Raw genomic sequence first — 17,052 nt, 5'->3', positions numbered from 1 at the left:
TGTTGCCAACTTATCCCTTTATTGTAATTTTTTTAAGAAGTAAGAAATACTTATAACACAAGACATAGTAAATTTTTATCATTTCCGATATGGAACAATTTTGAAACCAAACAATAACAGATCTTGGATTGTTTGGAGTAAAAAAAAAAAAAAAGAAAAGCACAACCCATATGAACTAGGTTTAAAAGAATGTTGCCCATACATAATCCGTAATCAATGCTCACAAATGAAGATAGAAGAGCACACTAAGTATAGGAATGTTAACAAGCCGTATAAAAACAAGGTCTAGGTAAGCTCAAGTCGATCCAAAAATCGGTAAAGTTGAACTCAACTTGAAGCTCATCAAGCTCAAAAATCTGGCTCAGTTCAAGAACGGCTCGAGAATGATTTTGAGTTTAAATTTGTGCTTAAATGTGTATGTGTTAACATTTGTTATTTAATTCTAAGCTTACAATGAAGGAAATACCAACAAATTTAACATGTAGTTCACAACAAATTTATTTTGAATTAAAAATTAATAAAATACATATAAAAAAATAATAGAGCACATTCACAAGCTTTTGAGCCAAGTTTAAAGAAACTCATGCTCGACTTGTTAATGTAGTAAAACTTTGACCGAGCCAAGCTCTTTGAGCTACCCTGGTTCATTAACACCCATAGGCTGAACAATCCTATTTATCAGCGGTTCCCGATATCCGGGTGATGCATCGACACCCTTGTGTCTTCCTCACATTTTATGAATTCTGGTATCTGCTAACAAAATTGCTCCATTGCTCCATATACTCAAAATTAGAAACCTTGAGAGGAAAATCATTGCAGCATAACATGAAAGTTACAGTAGTAAAACGCTATAAATCACTGATTGAATAGTGTATGTACGTATTAACTATGTTAATGACAAATATCACAAAAAGACCTCAATATGACCTTTTATGACAAGCTTACAAATCTATCAATTTCACTCGCTATTTGTTTCCATTTCTGTAGGATAAGGATTGTTTGTCTTATAATCAACAACAGTCTTGTCGAAAGTTCCTCTAACGTGCTGACACATCATCATCAAATTCTGACATGCATCTTTCAATACTTCCCTAGCTGGATCACCTGAAAAATTCAATGCAACAAATTAAAACTCAATACAGTAATACAAGTGTGTCCAAATTCCCTAAACCTAAATAACACCAGCAGATCAGAAACCTAGAACATCCCATATTGTGATGGTTAAATCACCTCAGAAATTCTGAAGCTTGAACGGCTTTTCAACTTAATCCCACCCTTTAATCTTTTACAATCAAAGTTATAAGTTTAAGAGTTAATTTTAAATGTATATTAGCAGTCTTAAACGCATGCTAATCTTCAAATGAGATATACTAATAGCCTAATACATGAAACTATTCTTTGGTGGCATATGCGAGACTCTATTAGTAATCTAGAACAGCTTTGACTACTTAATGCCTGATTTTTCTCAAAATGAAGGCAAAACATGTGCACTATTGATGACATCTCGCTGACTTGGATACAATTAAAATAATTAAAAAAACTAAGTTACATACATGTATGAATGTCGAAAACTTTAAGATAGGATTAAATAGAAAAAGAAAAAAGAAACAAAATTCAGGACTATTGGGGCCAATGGGACTAATTGTAAATTAAGGGACTTGAGCCCTTTCGCCAATTATTTAGATCTCTCACAGCAAACGTAATCAGTGAGACACAGCCTAAGAATCAAATGTAAAAGAAAAACTCAAGACAAAGACTTCTTGTGATTCCAACATTATTCGATTACCATCTCACTGATTCCTGGGATAAAATTGCTTTGATAGGTTGCAGAATTATAGATCTTTACAACCTTCAAAAGAAGATACTAAAAAGGGGCAACACAGAAAAGTACATATAAAAGGATTACTCTTATATTCTTCAGTTGGTTCAAAACGTTTCCCAATCACTTAAATGTAAACATGTTACGAATTGGCTCAAAGCTAAGCTTTTATTTCAAGTAGAGAAGATGGATGTTCACTTTACCTGTTGTTTGGACCCTAATATTAACTCGAGCATCTGAGGGATGAGGTATGCTGTAACCACAGAATGATACCCTTGGACTGCAAAAACACATAATTAATCAAAAACATAAATGAATAGCTGGGAGCAGTTTCTATTCTTTAAATTATCCCCATATACCATCATCACACGATGAATCTTATTAGATTACTACAGTAGCTGCTTTACATGAAATCAAAACCCAATAAGAAGGGTAGTAGAGTTGGGTATTGACCCAACTTTACTGTCAAGAATAGCCTATCTAGTTTCATCATATGATAAATTCTTAAGATAATTTATACTACACTATAGCCAGCATATATATATATATATATATATATAATCTTCTTCAACTAACAAACTAAAGATTTGAACCATATGAGATGCAAGTAATAAAAGTTGAGAGGAAGTGAAAATATTTGGTAACTAACTCTTGATTCAAAGTGAACCTAACAGCATTTGCAAGAGTGTGATCTTCATCCACAAATGAGAAAGTTGCTCTGCTCGGATCCTGCACAGAGCCATGTTCCATTGCTTCTAGTTATTCTGCAGCCAAACCAAAAATGAAAGGTCAAGAAAAACAACAGCATGTTAAATAACTCATTAGCATATTTCAGGATTAAATAGACAAAAAAAAAGAAGCAGAATCTTCGACCATACTCCGCAATCCCTTCACAAACTGACTTCCTTTGGATGATTCTAAGAAAGTAAATATCTACATTTTCTATCTGAAATACAATATATTTGATTCATTGTTCTATTACAATATAAGAAACCCAACAGAAAAGAAAAATAACTGATTCTAGAGCCAATACAAACAGGTATGCATAGAAGCTGGAATAAACAAAAATCCATCAATCAAACACTCAACAAACACCCAAGTCTATGATACTTATACATCAACCCAATGCACTGTAGCTTTTAGGAGAAAAATATTAGTTTTCATATGCCTGTAGGGGCTAAAAACAAAGCTGGACTACGTTGACAGTTGGCCATCAAGTGTGGGTTCATTAGCAACTATAACTCAAGAGATCATAGCACCATTCAAACTGTGGAAAAAGATAAAGAAATTCTAGTGAACAATTTACATTGGCATAATATAGACAAGATAACTGTGTTCACTAGACAAGTTCTGCTGCATTATCATATTAAGATCGGCAAAAAAAATCTCAAATAAATTCGTTAGATGCAGACGCTTTGCCTCTAAATCACTCAATTTGGACTCATAAAAGAACATATACATGAATGAGCTCGCTGAATATTCTAGACAAGATTATCACGCAATTAAACTTTTTTAATTGCTCAGAAACTACATTCACTTCACATTATTTCGCTATATTGTTAAAGCATTCAAGAAAAGAGAGTATGTGTTGACGCAATTAACTATAAACAAAAGGTGCATAAACATAAAGGCAAATTGGTAAGCAAGTTCAAGGCAAACAATGTCATACAAAACAAGGACATCGTTCTTTTGTGGCAGGGAAGATGAATTTGGCAGACTTGTTGTCAGGAGCAGGAGCAGTAGCAAACAACAATATGCAAAAGAAATACAGTTCAGCAAACTAATCTGAAGAAGAAGAATTACATACTTTAGGCTTAGGGAGAAGATCGGCGACGCACCGAAGATTGAACTGAAGTCGAAGATGGAAAATGTAGTGGATGGGAGGGAGAGAAATTGAATCGTATTTGGGTTGGCTGCCAGTTTGCGAAATACTGGTCTGAATCGCTTGAAATAGAATAGAGGAGGAAGGAGTAAAGAAAGCTGCACCCAGTAGGATAAAACCCTAAAAATAAAAACCTAAAATCAGTTCGATTTTATTATTATTAGACTAAATTAGTAAATTCATACTTCATACCTTGAATTGTTAAGATTTTTATCTATATGTTCTCTAATTATTTATATTTCCAGATTGAATCTTTTAACTTTCACGGTTTTAATAAAGAGGGCTCGTGTAAATTAACTTAAACAAGAAATATTATAGACATCAAGTTAAAAAGTTGTAAAAATCAGAGGTTTAAATATATTTTTTTTTTCATATAATAAGAAAAAATAGCATGAATTGAAAACATTCAATTTATTATAATCAGCTAATATAAGATTATTATATCTTTTTGAGAGTGCTGTAAGCCTTAAAAAGACTTTTTGGTGTTCTTAAAATAAAAAAAAAAAAAAAAAAAAAGTGGTATAAAGAGAGCTTTTAATAACGTCCAAATTTATCTTTTCAGCTGAAATTGTAAGTTCGGCTTTAAGAGTGGAACTGGTTTTATTGATTGAATGAGGTAAAAATCCTTAAATATTCAGAATTCTCATTAAAGATAAAAGATTCTAACTATTACATTTATATGTTAATTCTAGGTTTGCCCATCAAGTAAACTTAGTGGCCAAGAAAATAATGAAACAAGTGTCTTGATCTAAGCCCTTGGATGAGATGAATGGTGATGATTTGATTGAGGTGTGATTGGGTGTGGTGATGAACACAATTGCTTGATGAAGTCCTTCTAGAATATGTCACTAAGCTGGAGATGACGAAAATGCCTCTGGCTTGTGCGAAAAGACGCATGTGCCCCTGAGCCTTTGTCTTGCGTGTAGATAAGTCTGCAAATCTTATTAAATGTACTTTACTCTTTCGAAAAGAGAAAGCCAAAAGTCTCAAGCTAGCCAAAAGTCTCAAGCTATCTTCTTCTTCCTCTTGTTCGATCTTCTTCTCCTTCTGTATGAAAAACCCTAGATGTCATCCGTTTTTGTGTTTGTAACTCTAATATCCTCCCTCAAACTAGACTTGATACTGGTTTTTCAAGCCTAGTTTGCTCAAAAGGAACCTTAAATGCGGCGAGTGTTGTGCTTTGGTGAATAAATCGGCGAGTTGCAAGGCGGACGGGATTGGCATGAGACGGATGAGGCCGGCTTGGACTCTTTCGCGGACGACGTGACAATCAATGTTTATATATTTCGTTCTTTCGTGGAAAACGGGGTTCTGGGCGATATGCATGGCCGATATGTTATCACAAAAGAGAAGAGAGGCAGTGACCGGCGGCGAGTGAAGATCTCGAAGGAGATTCGTGAGCCAATGGAGCTCGCAAGAGGTGGAAGCCATGACACTATACTCTACTTCCGACGAGGAGCGTGATACTGTATTTTGTTTCTTCGATCTCCATGAGATCAAGGCGGATCCGAGGAAAACCGCATACCCAGTCACCGATCTTCGTGTTTCTGTGCAATTTCCCCAGTCAGAATCTGTAAAGGCTTGTAGTTGAAGATCGTTGGTGACGGGAAAGAACATACCTAGGCCAACCGTCCCTTTAAGGTAACGTAACACCCATTGAGCTCTATTTTGGTCTTCTGTCGTTGGCTGTACAAAGTGTTGTGATAGTTGGTTTACTATGAAGGAAAGGTCTGGTCTTGTATGCGTAAGGTAGAGTAATTTGCCAATAAGTTGTCTGTATGGTGTATTGTCTGGCAACAATGTTTCATTTTGACTGGGCTTGTGATTTGGTAATGCCGGGCAGAATCTGTAAAGGCTTGTAGTTGAAGATCGTTGGTGACGGGAAAGAACATACCTAGGCCAACCGTCCCTTTAAGGTAACGTAACACCCATTGAGCTCTATTTTGGTCTTCTGTCGTTGGCTGTACAAAGTGTTGTGATAGTTGGTTTACTATGAAGGAAATGGCTGGTCTTGTATGCGTAAGGTAGAGTAATTTGCCAATAAGTTGTCTGTATGGTGTATTGTCTGGCAACAATGTTTCATTTTGACTGGGCTTGTGATTTGGTAATGCCGGGGACGAGGCTGGTTTACAGTCGATGAACCCCATTTCTTGTAATAGTTCTAACGTGTATTTCCTTTGTGACATGTGGAGACCATGCTTGCTGCGAGAAAACTCGAAGCCAAGGAAGTAATGAATGGTGCTCATATCCTTGATGCTGAAGGTGGCATTTAGATGCCTTTTGACCGCGGAGATGGCATGCATGTTGCTTCCTGCCAGTATAACGTCATCAACATACACCAAGATGGCGGTCGTGTGTCCTGCCTCCATTTTGGTAAATAAGGAAGGGTCAGCTATGGACTGAACGAAACCCATTTGTTTAATGGTTGCCGTAAGCTTGGCGTTCCACTGTCGTCCGGCTTGTCGGAGCCCGTAGAGGGCTTTGTTGAGCTTACAAACTTGCTTGCTGTGTTGTGGTTCAATCCCTGGAGGCAGAGCCATGTAAACGTCTTCGCTCAGATCCCCGTGTAGGTAAGCGTTGTCAATATCTAGTTGGTGTATGTACCAATTTTTGTTTATAGCCAAAGTTAGGAGCATCCTAATCGTTGTAAACTTTGCAACAGGAGCGAAGGTGGACGTGAAATCAACTCCCTCTTGTTGAGTATACCCTTTGGCCACGAGCCTGGCCTTGTACCTCGAGACGCTTCCGTCTGCTTTATGTTTGACCTTATAGACCCATCTGCACCCTATGGGTCATTTTCCCTCAGGTAAGGTGACCAAATGCCATGTTTGATTTGCTTCTAGGGCTGCTAGCTCGTTTTCCATAGCTTTGGTCCAATTCTGATCTGACTTAGCTTCTTGGTATGTTGTAGGCTCTTTGTGACAGATAAGGTTAAGAGAGAAAATTCTTTTGGCTGGGGAAAGTTTCTCGTATGAGAAGTGTTTTGAGAGGGCATACGGAGAATTTGTAAGACAAGGCAATGGCGAACCTTGTATTAAAGCTAAGTGATAATCCCTGAGATAAGTTGGTGTCCGTTTGGTTCTCTGTGGCCTTTCATTGGTTGGCTGATCATTTGTGAGTTGTGTTTCTGTGGGTTCATGATTATCTGTCTGTATTGCGTCTACATGCTGCATGATATCTGGTATCCCTGTTTGTATTTCTGTGTCTGGGGTCCCATCCTCATCATCTGTCATGGTTGCAATGTGCAAAGAGTCTAACTCTTCTTCGCTGCAAAAATTCTATGCTCCTTGGTTGATTTTCGAAAAAGGAAAGCATTGCTCAAAAAACTTGACATGCCTGGAAAAGAAAAATATGTTAGTGTTTAAGTTCAGGAGTCTGAAATCCTTTGTGCCATGTCTGTATCCCATGAACGCACATCTGATTGCCCTCTTTGTAAATTTGCTCTTGTGACTATCCAGTGATGATGCATAGGCTAAGCACCCGAATACCTTGAGTTCTATGTTACTTTTCTCTCCATACACTCTTTGATAAGGTGTCTCCCCTAGGATTGGTGCCGAAGGCAATCTATTTATGAGATAGACTGCGTGACTGACGGCCTTTGGCCAGAATTCTTTGGGCAAAGAACTTTGAAACATGAGTGCCCTTGTGGTATTCATAATGTCTAGATGCTTTCTTTCTACTCTGCCGTTCTGTTGTGGTGTTTCTGGGCATGATGTCTGGTGTATGATTCCATTTGTGACATAGAAATCCTTCATGATGAACTCAGAGCCATTGTCCCTTCTATCACCTTTATATCTTTGTTGAATTGTCGTTTGGCATATATGCAGAACTGTTGTAATGTTGTGCTTGCTTCCCCTTTTGTTTGCATTAATGTTACCCATGTATACCTGCTATGGTCATCAAGTATGGTTAGGAAATAACGCTTGCTAGAGTGTGATTCTATCGTTGGACCCCATATGTCTACATGTATTAGGTCAAAGCACTCTTTTGCTATGTTATGGCTGTTTGAGAATGAAGTCTTTTTCTGTTTAGCTTTTTGGCAAATGTCACATGGCATTCTTTTAGATGAATCAAAATCATTACAAGGTAAGTTGAGGCCTTTCGTCCTTTCGTAAGAGGGATGGCCAAAACGTTGGTGCCATACATTTGCTTTAATTGAAAAAACAGAACAATGACTACTAGGCAATGGATACTCTAAATAGTAAAGGCCTTTATGCTCCCTAGCCAAGCCAATCATCTTCCCACTTGTTGTGTCCTGTATTACACACATGGACCCAGTTATCACGATGCACAATTCACCAGTATCAAGTAATTTGCTAGTTGATATGAGGTTGTACTCGAAAGCAGGTATGCATAAGACGTTATGCAAAGTGAGTTGTGGGCTTAGAGTTACAGTACCAACATGTTCTGCCTTAACCCTTTCTCCATTAGGCAGATTTACCCAACATTTGTCTATTTTGGTGTACGAGGTATATAGTTTTGTGTCACAAATGATGTGGTCTGTGGCTCCAGTATCTATTATCCAACATGATGAAACAAAATTAGGGTTTAGGCTTTTACCAGAACTGTCTCCCTTAACAAAGGTGTTGACGTTGCTGCCTGAGGCCGGGGCCTTTCCTGAATGGCTCAATGGCAATAAGGCGACTAGCGTTTGATACTGGTCTTTGGTTAGAGTTAACGGTTCTGTGTTTGCCTGCCTATTATCCTCTTCACCCGAATTCCCGTTGTATCTGCCCTGATCTACTGCTGAGTTGGCCTTGGGTTGATTAGTTCTGAAAGGATTCCCCTTGTTTCTATTTCCATAGTTCGTAGTTCGGCGGAGAGCCGTGTTTCTTGAAGCAGATATCTTCAGTGTGTCCTGTGTTAGTCCCGTGTAATTAGTTCCAAGGGGGGGGGGGTCAGGAACTAATGTAACTTTTTCGCTTAATTATGCTGACTTAATTAATTCTTTAAAGTACTTTACTCAGTTTTGGTCAGCACAGCCGAGAGAGATGTAAGACATTAGTCAGAGGCTGACTAGAACTGTTTTACTTGTGAGTTGGGAATTAACACTTATGGTCAGCTTCCAACTCAGCACTCTGATTACTCAGTGTCAGCTTATACAATTTATATCCTGAGTAATTTAAGCAAACAACACATACACATATATATTGAGAGAATGAGTTAGAAATTACTCAGCAGACTTATCCTGGTTCGGCCTCACTGCCTACGTCCAGTCCCCAGAATCCTTCCGGGCTTTTTCAATCCAATATTGAGCTCTTTAAAGGTAGAGCACAAACCATTTACAAAGCAGTTGAGTATGCAAGAGTACCGTCCTCTATTCGTCTACTCAACTCTACTAAGCGCTATAACCGAACACTTAGATTTTCTCTACCGTTGAGTACTAAAACCGAGTACTCAGCACCACTCTCTCAATCTTTACAATTGATACAGATTTGTTCTTTCTAGATGAAGAACACTTTAGATGAATACAAATTCAATCTAGACTTTTACACATAAATGGGAATTGGGTGTAAGTATTTGCTTTTTCTTATTTGTATGTGCTTGTATGTATGCTTTTTTCTTTTGTATTTCGGTAAAGGATCCAAGTGAAGAGCTTGTCCTTTTATAGTGAATTCTGAGGCTGCAATCATTTGAATTAGGATGTATCCGTTGAATTCAAACGGTCTTCTTGCATCATTCACTGGTCAGCATACAGTTTTGCAGGCCAATCCTATCGTCTGAATTTAGCAGGCGTCAGGCTTGTCTTCTTCCGCCAGGTTCGTCTTCTAGCGCTAGTTTCATCTTTTAGCCAAAGGCCAGTTGACCCATGCGTCTCGAAACTGTCTCTTTGCGTAATTCCAAAGCTTCTGAATTGGCACAGATCTCTGTCAGATCTTGTCTTTTAGTTAACGGATCATTGGTGCTGTCCTGATGAACACTCAGCTTGACTCTAATAGACGTTGCCTTCGACCTTTGTCTCTGGTGATGCTGAGTCATGTTCTACTCAGCTTCTTCGGTCAGCTTCGTCTTCAAGCGTTTGTTCTTAAGAAGACTTTTCTTCTATTATGCTGAGTCGTGTTCTACTCAGCTTCTGTGCCTCATGCTGACTTCATTCTGTCGTACTTTTTATTTCTGTCCACTTATAATTATACTCAATATTGAACAAACACATTAGTACAATTAAACCAAAGCACTTAAATTTAATTGCCTTAATCATGGATTAACTTAAATAATTTTATCAAATCAAAATCATGTGGAAAGGTGTTTCAACAAACTCCCCCATTTTAATGTTGGCAAAAATATTTAATTGTGGAACTCAGCATCGAGATTCCCCATGATTGTTTTACCTTTTATTCTTCTGAAGTTACTCCCCCGTAAGGGTTGCATCTATTGACTCAATTTAACTTTAAACCTTCTAAGATTTAATCGAGTGAAATTAAGACATGCCTTTACCGACTAAGTTCAATTCTAGACCTTCCAAGATCTAATTCAAATGAGCCTAGGTCAGCTTTCAGAAGATGGTTAATACTTGGAACATACAGTTGTTACTCAGTGTTGCACATAGGTATCAGAGTTATCATATAGGTACCAGAGTTATGTGTGCTGAGTATATTTTACTTGTATTTTCCTTATATTCACAGGTTTTAATTTGTTGTTCAATGGATAGCTAAGTATGACAGATCAGCATATAAACACAACAAGTAAGCATCACATATAGATAAGTCAGTTTAAAAAAAAAATGCTTATATAGATAGTTAGCAACAGAATAGGACATGCCACATATGAAGTTACAAGCCTAAGACAATTTCTAAGCTATCTCTTTATGTTGACTTGAACTTGGTGGGATTTGCCTTTGCCCTTGGCAGTTCTTTGTTGCTGACTTGGATTTTTTGGGTCAGCAGAAGTTGAACCATGCTTCTGCTGAGTTCCGGCGGTAGGCTCAGTTATCTCCCCTTGTTTCTGCTGAGTTCCAGTAGCTTGCTTTTCTTTCTCCCCCGTTTTGCCAGCATCGGGATTGGGAGGAGGAGGATAGAAAGTTCCCTGTTGAACAGCACGAGACAGTTTTGATGAGTACATTTGAAGTTGACTCGTACTTTCCCGAAGACCATTGAAGACTTCCATGCCATCGAACATAGTGGAAGCGGGGATCTTAATGTTGGCACTGAGCATACTTAAGAGATACTCTTGAGATTTCCCGATCCAAGTTATGGATTCTGTCATTCTAACATATGATTGATGATACATCCTGAGCAGGGCAGTGTCATATTGTTGACGTTGAACGTTGGTGTGCTGAACCTGCTTAAGGGTAGACTGAGTGCATTGCAGAATCTCATTTGTCTTTACTAGGTCAGTGTCCATTTCCTGTTTATTCAGGTTGAGTAGGCGAATTGCTTCACCAATCTGTTCGATGGAACACTGGGAGGATGAGGAGATAAGTTCGCGAGCTCCGGTCAGCTCAGAGGTCAGCTGGGAAAAATGTTGAGTAACCTCAACAGAGGTTGCATAGGTTGAGTTCGCAGCTGTTAAGGCGTTGAGTTGACCTTGGATGGCGTCCATATGATTCACCATCATTAGCTGGAGTTCTGCCAGCTTGACTATAGACTCTTGCTTGGGCTGTTGAGATGTAAAGGAGGTCATGACACTCATTAAGTCTTTAAGACCTTTGATTTCGGTGAGAAGCTGAGTGACAGACGAGATTTGTGTTGGCTCAACATGATCAGACCCAACAGCATCGGCCTGAGTTTGATGAATGTCCTGAAGTAGTGCTTGAGCTGAGTCGATAATCTTCCTTCCAGACTCATAGGCATTTAAGTAAGCATAGGATTCATTAGTTTGTGGTTTAGAGGCCGGAATATTAGTAGCACCGGATGGAGAAGGTGTTTGGTGCTGTCCAGAAACAGAGGTGCCAGCGTGGTCAGCAGCTGGACTTTTATTCAGGTCAGTAGCAGAAGCTGACTGGTTATCATTCTGCGTTGAAGGATGAGGAAGAGGTGGATCTGCAGAATTATTGATCTGCTCAGCGTCAGTCTGAGGTGGAGTAGATTGTGGAGGTTGAGGCAGTTCAGAGCTGACTTGAGCAGGATTTTCCTTTGCTAACTCGTTGTTTTGAGCAGCATGGACTTCGAGCACTTGCTCGGCAGAAATAGGACCCTTAGGAGCTTTGGGGTCAGTTTGTTCCTCAGTTTGAGAAACAAAGGCTTGTTTTTCCTTTAGTTGGTCCGGAGTGGGCTCAGTGACAGTTGAGAAGAATTGAAACTGAAGCTTGGTGAGGTTAGTGATTGGATCCCTTAGTGGGGACTCATCCAATAGATCAATGAATTTTGGTTTCAGAGCTTTACGCTTAAGCCGTTTCCCTGTGCCGTCCTTATTTGTTTGAGGAGAGGGATCAGCAGCAATGGAGTCAATGGACTCAGAAGCAGAGTTAATACCAAGGTCGACATCAAGGCCTTCCACCACCTTGTCCTTCACTGGTGACTTCGCACGATGCTCAGCTTGGTCAGTATCAACTCGTTCACTTTGCTCAGCAGCAACATTCACACTCGGCTCAGCCGATCCTGTCTTGTCAGCTTGAGGCTGACCTCCAATATCACCCAGTTCTTCCTCCTGGTCACTAAGAGTCTTCTCAAGGTCAATTTCTTGACTCCGCACAAAGTGTGATTCCGGAGTGACCATGAAGTCAAGGGGGTTAGCTTCAATTGGCGTCAACCCAGATGTTTTCTTCCTCTTCAAGGGCATTTCAGGGGTTTCCTCACTTTCTTCCTCAGGCTCAACTTGCCTTTTCTGTTTCTCTGCTAACTTAGGTTCACATTGAGCTTGCGCATCAGCAGCTTTGCTAGAGATTATTCTCAGCTTTCTTGGAGCTGTGTTGACATCTTTTGCGGATTGGTCAGCTTTCCGCTTCTTGTCCTGTCTAATTCGGTCAGCGGGTTCAACCATTACCTTCTTTCCTTTCTTGGTTGGCACATCCTGTGCTGCTTCAACCATATTATCCCCTTCTTCATTTTCTTCTGCACCTTTTCCTTTCTTGAATTTAATCGGCTGGTTATAGGCTAACCCAAATAGCAGTGCCGCTGTAATTTCCTTACCCCAGATTTCAATTTCTTCGACGGTGCTCACCTGGTGGTCCTGAAGAATTTTTGTAATGAGGGAGCCCATCCCGAGTTTCCCAGTACTCCGTTGGAATGCGCTGATAAGAAAGACGGGCATGTTGAGTGGGATATAGTTCAGCATGTTCCAGATGAAGCACTGCTCAAAATTGGAAGCCGATGAGGAGGAGTTGACCTTGGGGAAGATGAAGTTGGTCAGGATGTAATGAGCCATTTTCTGAGGCAAAAATCCTTGAATATTCAGAATTCTCATTAAAGATAAAAGATTCTAACTATTACATTTATATGTTAATTCTAGGTTTGCCCATCAAGTAAACTTAATGACCAATAAAATAATGAAACAAGTGTCTTGATCTAAGCCCTTGGATGAGATGAATGGTGATGATTTGATTGAGGTGTGATTGGGTGTGGTGATGAACAAAATTGCTTGATGAAGTCCTTCTAGAATATGTCACTAAGCTGGAGATGACAAAAATGCCCCTGGCTTGTGCGAAAAGACGCATGTGCCCATGAGCCTTTGTCTTGCGTGTAGATAAGTCTGCAAATCTTATTAAATGTACTTTACTCTTTCGAGAAGAGAAAGCCAAAAGTCTCAAGCTCTCTTCTTCTTCCTCTTGTTCGATCTTCTTCTCCTTCTGTATGAAAACCCTAGCTGTCATTCGTTTTTGTGTTTGTAACTCTTATAGGTTTCGATCGTAAAGGGATCAGATCATGATATCTGAATAGACTTATGAGTTTCTGAATTGATTAACAAGTTGATCATTGTTTGAAGATTTCTCGTGCTGTCATGACAATATTTTACAGAGATGAAGGATGAACCCTCCCAAAATAGTAGGATGGACGTTCCGCTATTAACTCTAAGGTGTGAATATCTTTACTTTTCAACAATTTTCTTTACTTTTGCCGCTTTTACATATCTTTTCCTTTCAATGATTACTGACGTAGGCATCAAAGAGATCCCTCCGACTTTCAACGCGTTATTTGTTTCACATACTATGGTGATATCGGAGAACAAGAAGCAAATCTAGTGAATGTAAGTTTTTCCTAAACATTGAGAGTGTTCAACGGTCTCTTCGATCTAAAAATTAAGTTGAACTGACCGAAAACTAAATAATGACTAGAAAAGAGACGGATCTCAGAATAATAATAAAAAACCAAACCAAACCAAATTTTAATTGATGTGAAACCAAAGTTTGATTAAAAAATATAATTGTTTGCCTTAAATTTTAATCACATTTCAAACTTTCACATAATTGATTTGTAATTGTTATAAAAAAATTAATTAGAACTTACAGTAGCTTTGATGGATCAGATTAAAGGTAAAATTAAGTTTTCACCTTGCCCCTTAAAACTATCATTTTGGTTATATTTATTAGGTTTAATATATTATTTGCCCCTGAAATTTTCCAACGATTAACTTTCTGAATTTTCAAAATATTTTAATAGCTCCTTCAACTTGTTTAAAATACTGTGACAGTTCTCTCAACTTACTTAAAATGTAATCAATTGTGTAAGATGTGTTGCAGGTGCCTTAAAATGTTATTACATACAAAAATAGATTAAAATATATTAAAAATGAAGTTCTTATTTGCTTGGTTGTAAAACTTATCTTTTTTAATATTAGAACCTTATACCCCACATAGATCTTTTTACTTTTCAAAACGCATGCAAGATACTTCCCACATGTAACCTACTTTTTTACAATTAGGTGATTAATTGATTACATTTTATGTAAGTTGAGAGGTTATCTAGATATTTTATACAAATTGATGGGCTATCGTAACATTTTGAAAATTCAATTTGTAAATCGATTTTTTTGGATAAGTTAATAGATATATATATATATATATATATATATATATAAAAGTTATTATTATCAAATACTAAGTATTATTTGTAGTTGTAAAAAAGCCTATATGCATAAATACATGAGTTTTATTGTGCGATTATTTTGTTTTATTATAATTTATAAGTGCTTGAGGTCTCTTAAAGTTAAAACCCTAATCTTTTTCTTTTTCGAAGCTACTCTGTTTGTTCGTAAAGTCCCAATTTTATACGATAGTACAGAGTTCAGCTTGTTCTTATTGTACCATTGAGATTGAATTGGTTGCAATTCTTTTCTTAATCGGGTGTTCACTGTTTCAAGTTTAGATGGCTGCTAATTCAGAAATACCAGCAGGTCTGGATAAAGAACAGGTAGGTGGGTATTTCTGTTTAGATTTTCAGAATGAATTAAAATTGTTATTTAGGGGTTTTAGAGTTGTTTGCGGTATACTTTTGCTTTCAATTTGTGGGATTACTTTGATCTTATTGGTGTTGTAGATTTTCAGTATGCTAGGAATGGAGATGGAGTATAAAGTAGAGCTATTTAACAGGTATGTTTAACTTTTCTTTGATGGAACTTGATCTTATATGCAAGTATGTTGTTTGGAGTTAATATTTCTCTCAGATATTTTATTTATTTATTTTTATGTTAATTCAGGCTTGCTATGACATGTTTCAACAAGTGTGTTGACAAGAGGTACTTAAATCTGTATGAAAATGAAGTGCTGCAGTGTGACAGCGATGATAATACATTTTTCCTGGATTTCAAACATACACAGGTACAAAGAACCTGAGCTAAATATGGGCGAAAATAGTTGCATTGATCGCTGTGTCTCCAAGTATTTTCTGGTACTTTTCGCACTTGTTTTTTTAAATTTGAAGTGCAACTGGAATTAGATACCATCTACTATGCCTGAAAGCTTGAATCTCAAAGACTTAACATGATTTTGTTTTCCTACTTTTAAGTTATTGAAAATGGAAGCAAATAAGGTTGGATGAGAATGCTATAATGTTGTGTCTGTGTTTCCAGGTGAACAATATAATTGGGCAGATGCTTAGTGCTGGTCAGCGTCCAATGTGAAATTAAGGCTTAGGCTTGCTCTACACCATTGATCATTAGGTTTTGCTCTAGTTTTCCTTAAAAAAAAAGTTAAATCTGTCTTCCTGAATTTGTGATAAAAGTTGTTGTATCATGTCAAGTATTTTTGCTGCAGTGAGTTTCATTCAGGAACAACAAATAAATGAATTGGAAAGCATACTGGGACTGGGACTGGGTATTAGTCCAAGTCAAACATCAATTTCAAGCTAAGTTAATTGTGTAGAACCAAAAGAAGAAAAGGGTTTCTTTCTATACCAATAATGTTGCCAAACAAGGACAAATGTGAACAAGGAAACGTAATTTTCAAACAGCCTTGAGGTGCTTCCTTCTTCCCTGTAACATTGGTCTATCATTACCTAACTCTTCTTTTTTAATAAATAACTCTACATTTTTTTTCAGCTGTTTTTTAACTTTTTTTTTTTTTTTTTTTAAGAACAAAACCAAATCAATTAATCAAGAACAATTTCATTACAAATTGCGGAATTTAGAAAGCTAGGAATCAAAGTATCACTAAAAAGACTAGCATTGGAACGAGCATGCCTCGCCATACAGTGAGCCACCCCATTCGCTAGTCTTGGCACAAAAGCCACATAAAATTCATGGCATTCAGATAACAAGTTGCGAATATCTACAACCAAACCTCCGACCTCAGACCCGTCACAACCACCTTTTTTGATTCGATCAATAATACCCTTTGAATCAGATTCAAAAACCACCTGCTGCATTTGAAGTCTCCTGCACCACCTAATTGCTTCAATCAAAGCGATCCCTTCCGCCATCAAAACCGACGGGCTGCCAGTCTGATACATGCTTAAACACGCAACAAAAATGCCCCTCTCTCCCCTTATAACAGCACCTATACCGAATTCTCCCGAGTCACTGAACAAAGCCGCGTCGACATTACATTTTACAAAGCCTCCCGACCGCAAACCAATGGCAACCTGCTGCTGCTGTCGTTTTAACCCCTCCTGCTCCTTTACCCAGGCGACCCGCCATTCATCAGCACGACGCACCACCCTTTCAGCACTCTCCACAACACCATTCCAGATTTTGGCATTTCTGTACGACCAAATTGCCCACATAACCATTGCCGTTTTACTTGCTTCATCCCCTGTTTTAGTATTAAGGATATTGAGCATCCAATCCTCCACCCAATCCCATTCACTTCCCGGTGGCGACAAATTCATTTTTAACCAACATTCCTGTGCAAAACCACAACCAGAAAAGAGGTGCCAGCCGTGTTCCACATCCCCGTCACAAATTCCGCAAACCAACGGTGTCGGCACATGTTTATGATTCAACCTGATTCTGAAAGGCAAGATTTTTGAACAAAGTCTCC

At 38.2% G+C, this 17,052-nt stretch overlaps 2 protein-coding genes across 2 annotated transcripts; one reads left to right on the top strand and one right to left on the bottom strand.

Moving 5' to 3' along the window:
• Positions 1 to 780: 780 nt before the first annotated feature.
• On the bottom strand, positions 781 to 3,830 carry LOC136232001 (uncharacterized). Its single transcript, XM_066021034.1, has 4 exons — positions 3,627 to 3,830; positions 2,469 to 2,583; positions 2,023 to 2,099; positions 781 to 1,104 (listed from the first exon to the last, which is right to left on the bottom strand). The coding sequence occupies exons 2-4, from the start codon at positions 2,567 to 2,569 to the stop codon at positions 959 to 961; spliced, it is 324 nt and encodes a 107-aa protein (XP_065877106.1). The 5' UTR covers positions 2,570 to 2,583; positions 3,627 to 3,830; the 3' UTR covers positions 781 to 958.
• A 10,922-nt stretch (positions 3,831 to 14,752) lies between these two features.
• LOC136232604 (mitochondrial import inner membrane translocase subunit TIM10) lies at positions 14,753 to 16,111 on the top strand. Its single transcript, XM_066021837.1, has 6 exons — positions 14,753 to 14,986; positions 15,113 to 15,165; positions 15,273 to 15,311; positions 15,394 to 15,463; positions 15,645 to 15,734; positions 15,829 to 16,111. The coding sequence occupies exons 1-5, from the start codon at positions 14,942 to 14,944 to the stop codon at positions 15,693 to 15,695; spliced, it is 258 nt and encodes an 85-aa protein (XP_065877909.1). The 5' UTR covers positions 14,753 to 14,941; the 3' UTR covers positions 15,696 to 15,734; positions 15,829 to 16,111.
• The last annotated feature ends 941 nt before the right edge of the window (positions 16,112 to 17,052 follow it).

The sequence above is a fragment of the Euphorbia lathyris genome, chromosome 6 (genome assembly GCF_963576675.1).
Source record: "Euphorbia lathyris chromosome 6, ddEupLath1.1, whole genome shotgun sequence".
Taxonomy (NCBI): domain Eukaryota; kingdom Viridiplantae; phylum Streptophyta; class Magnoliopsida; order Malpighiales; family Euphorbiaceae; genus Euphorbia; species Euphorbia lathyris.
The sequence above is the reverse complement of the archived record's forward strand: the minus strand, read 5'-3'. Positions and strand labels throughout refer to the sequence as shown.

Excerpts from the sequence above, each read along its gene's own strand:
- LOC136232001 (XM_066021034.1), bottom strand. The coding sequence starts at position 2,569 with ATGGAACATGGCTCTGTGCAGGATCCGAGCAGAGCAACTTTCTCATTT. Across the intron at positions 2,100-2,468 it reads AGGTTCACTTTGAATCAAGA|TCCAAGGGTATCATTCTGTG; the intron begins GTTAGTTACCAA and ends GTGTTTTTGCAG. Across the intron at positions 1,105-2,022 it reads TATTAGGGTCCAAACAACAG|GTGATCCAGCTAGGGAAGTA; the intron begins GTAAAGTGAACA and ends TGAATTTTTCAG.
- LOC136232604 (XM_066021837.1), top strand. The coding sequence starts at position 14,942 with ATGGCTGCTAATTCAGAAATACCAGCAGGTCTGGATAAAGAACAG. Across the intron at positions 14,987-15,112 it reads CAGGTCTGGATAAAGAACAG|ATTTTCAGTATGCTAGGAAT; the intron begins GTAGGTGGGTAT and ends TTGGTGTTGTAG. Across the intron at positions 15,464-15,644 it reads GTGTCTCCAAGTATTTTCTG|GTGAACAATATAATTGGGCA; the intron begins GTACTTTTCGCA and ends CTGTGTTTCCAG.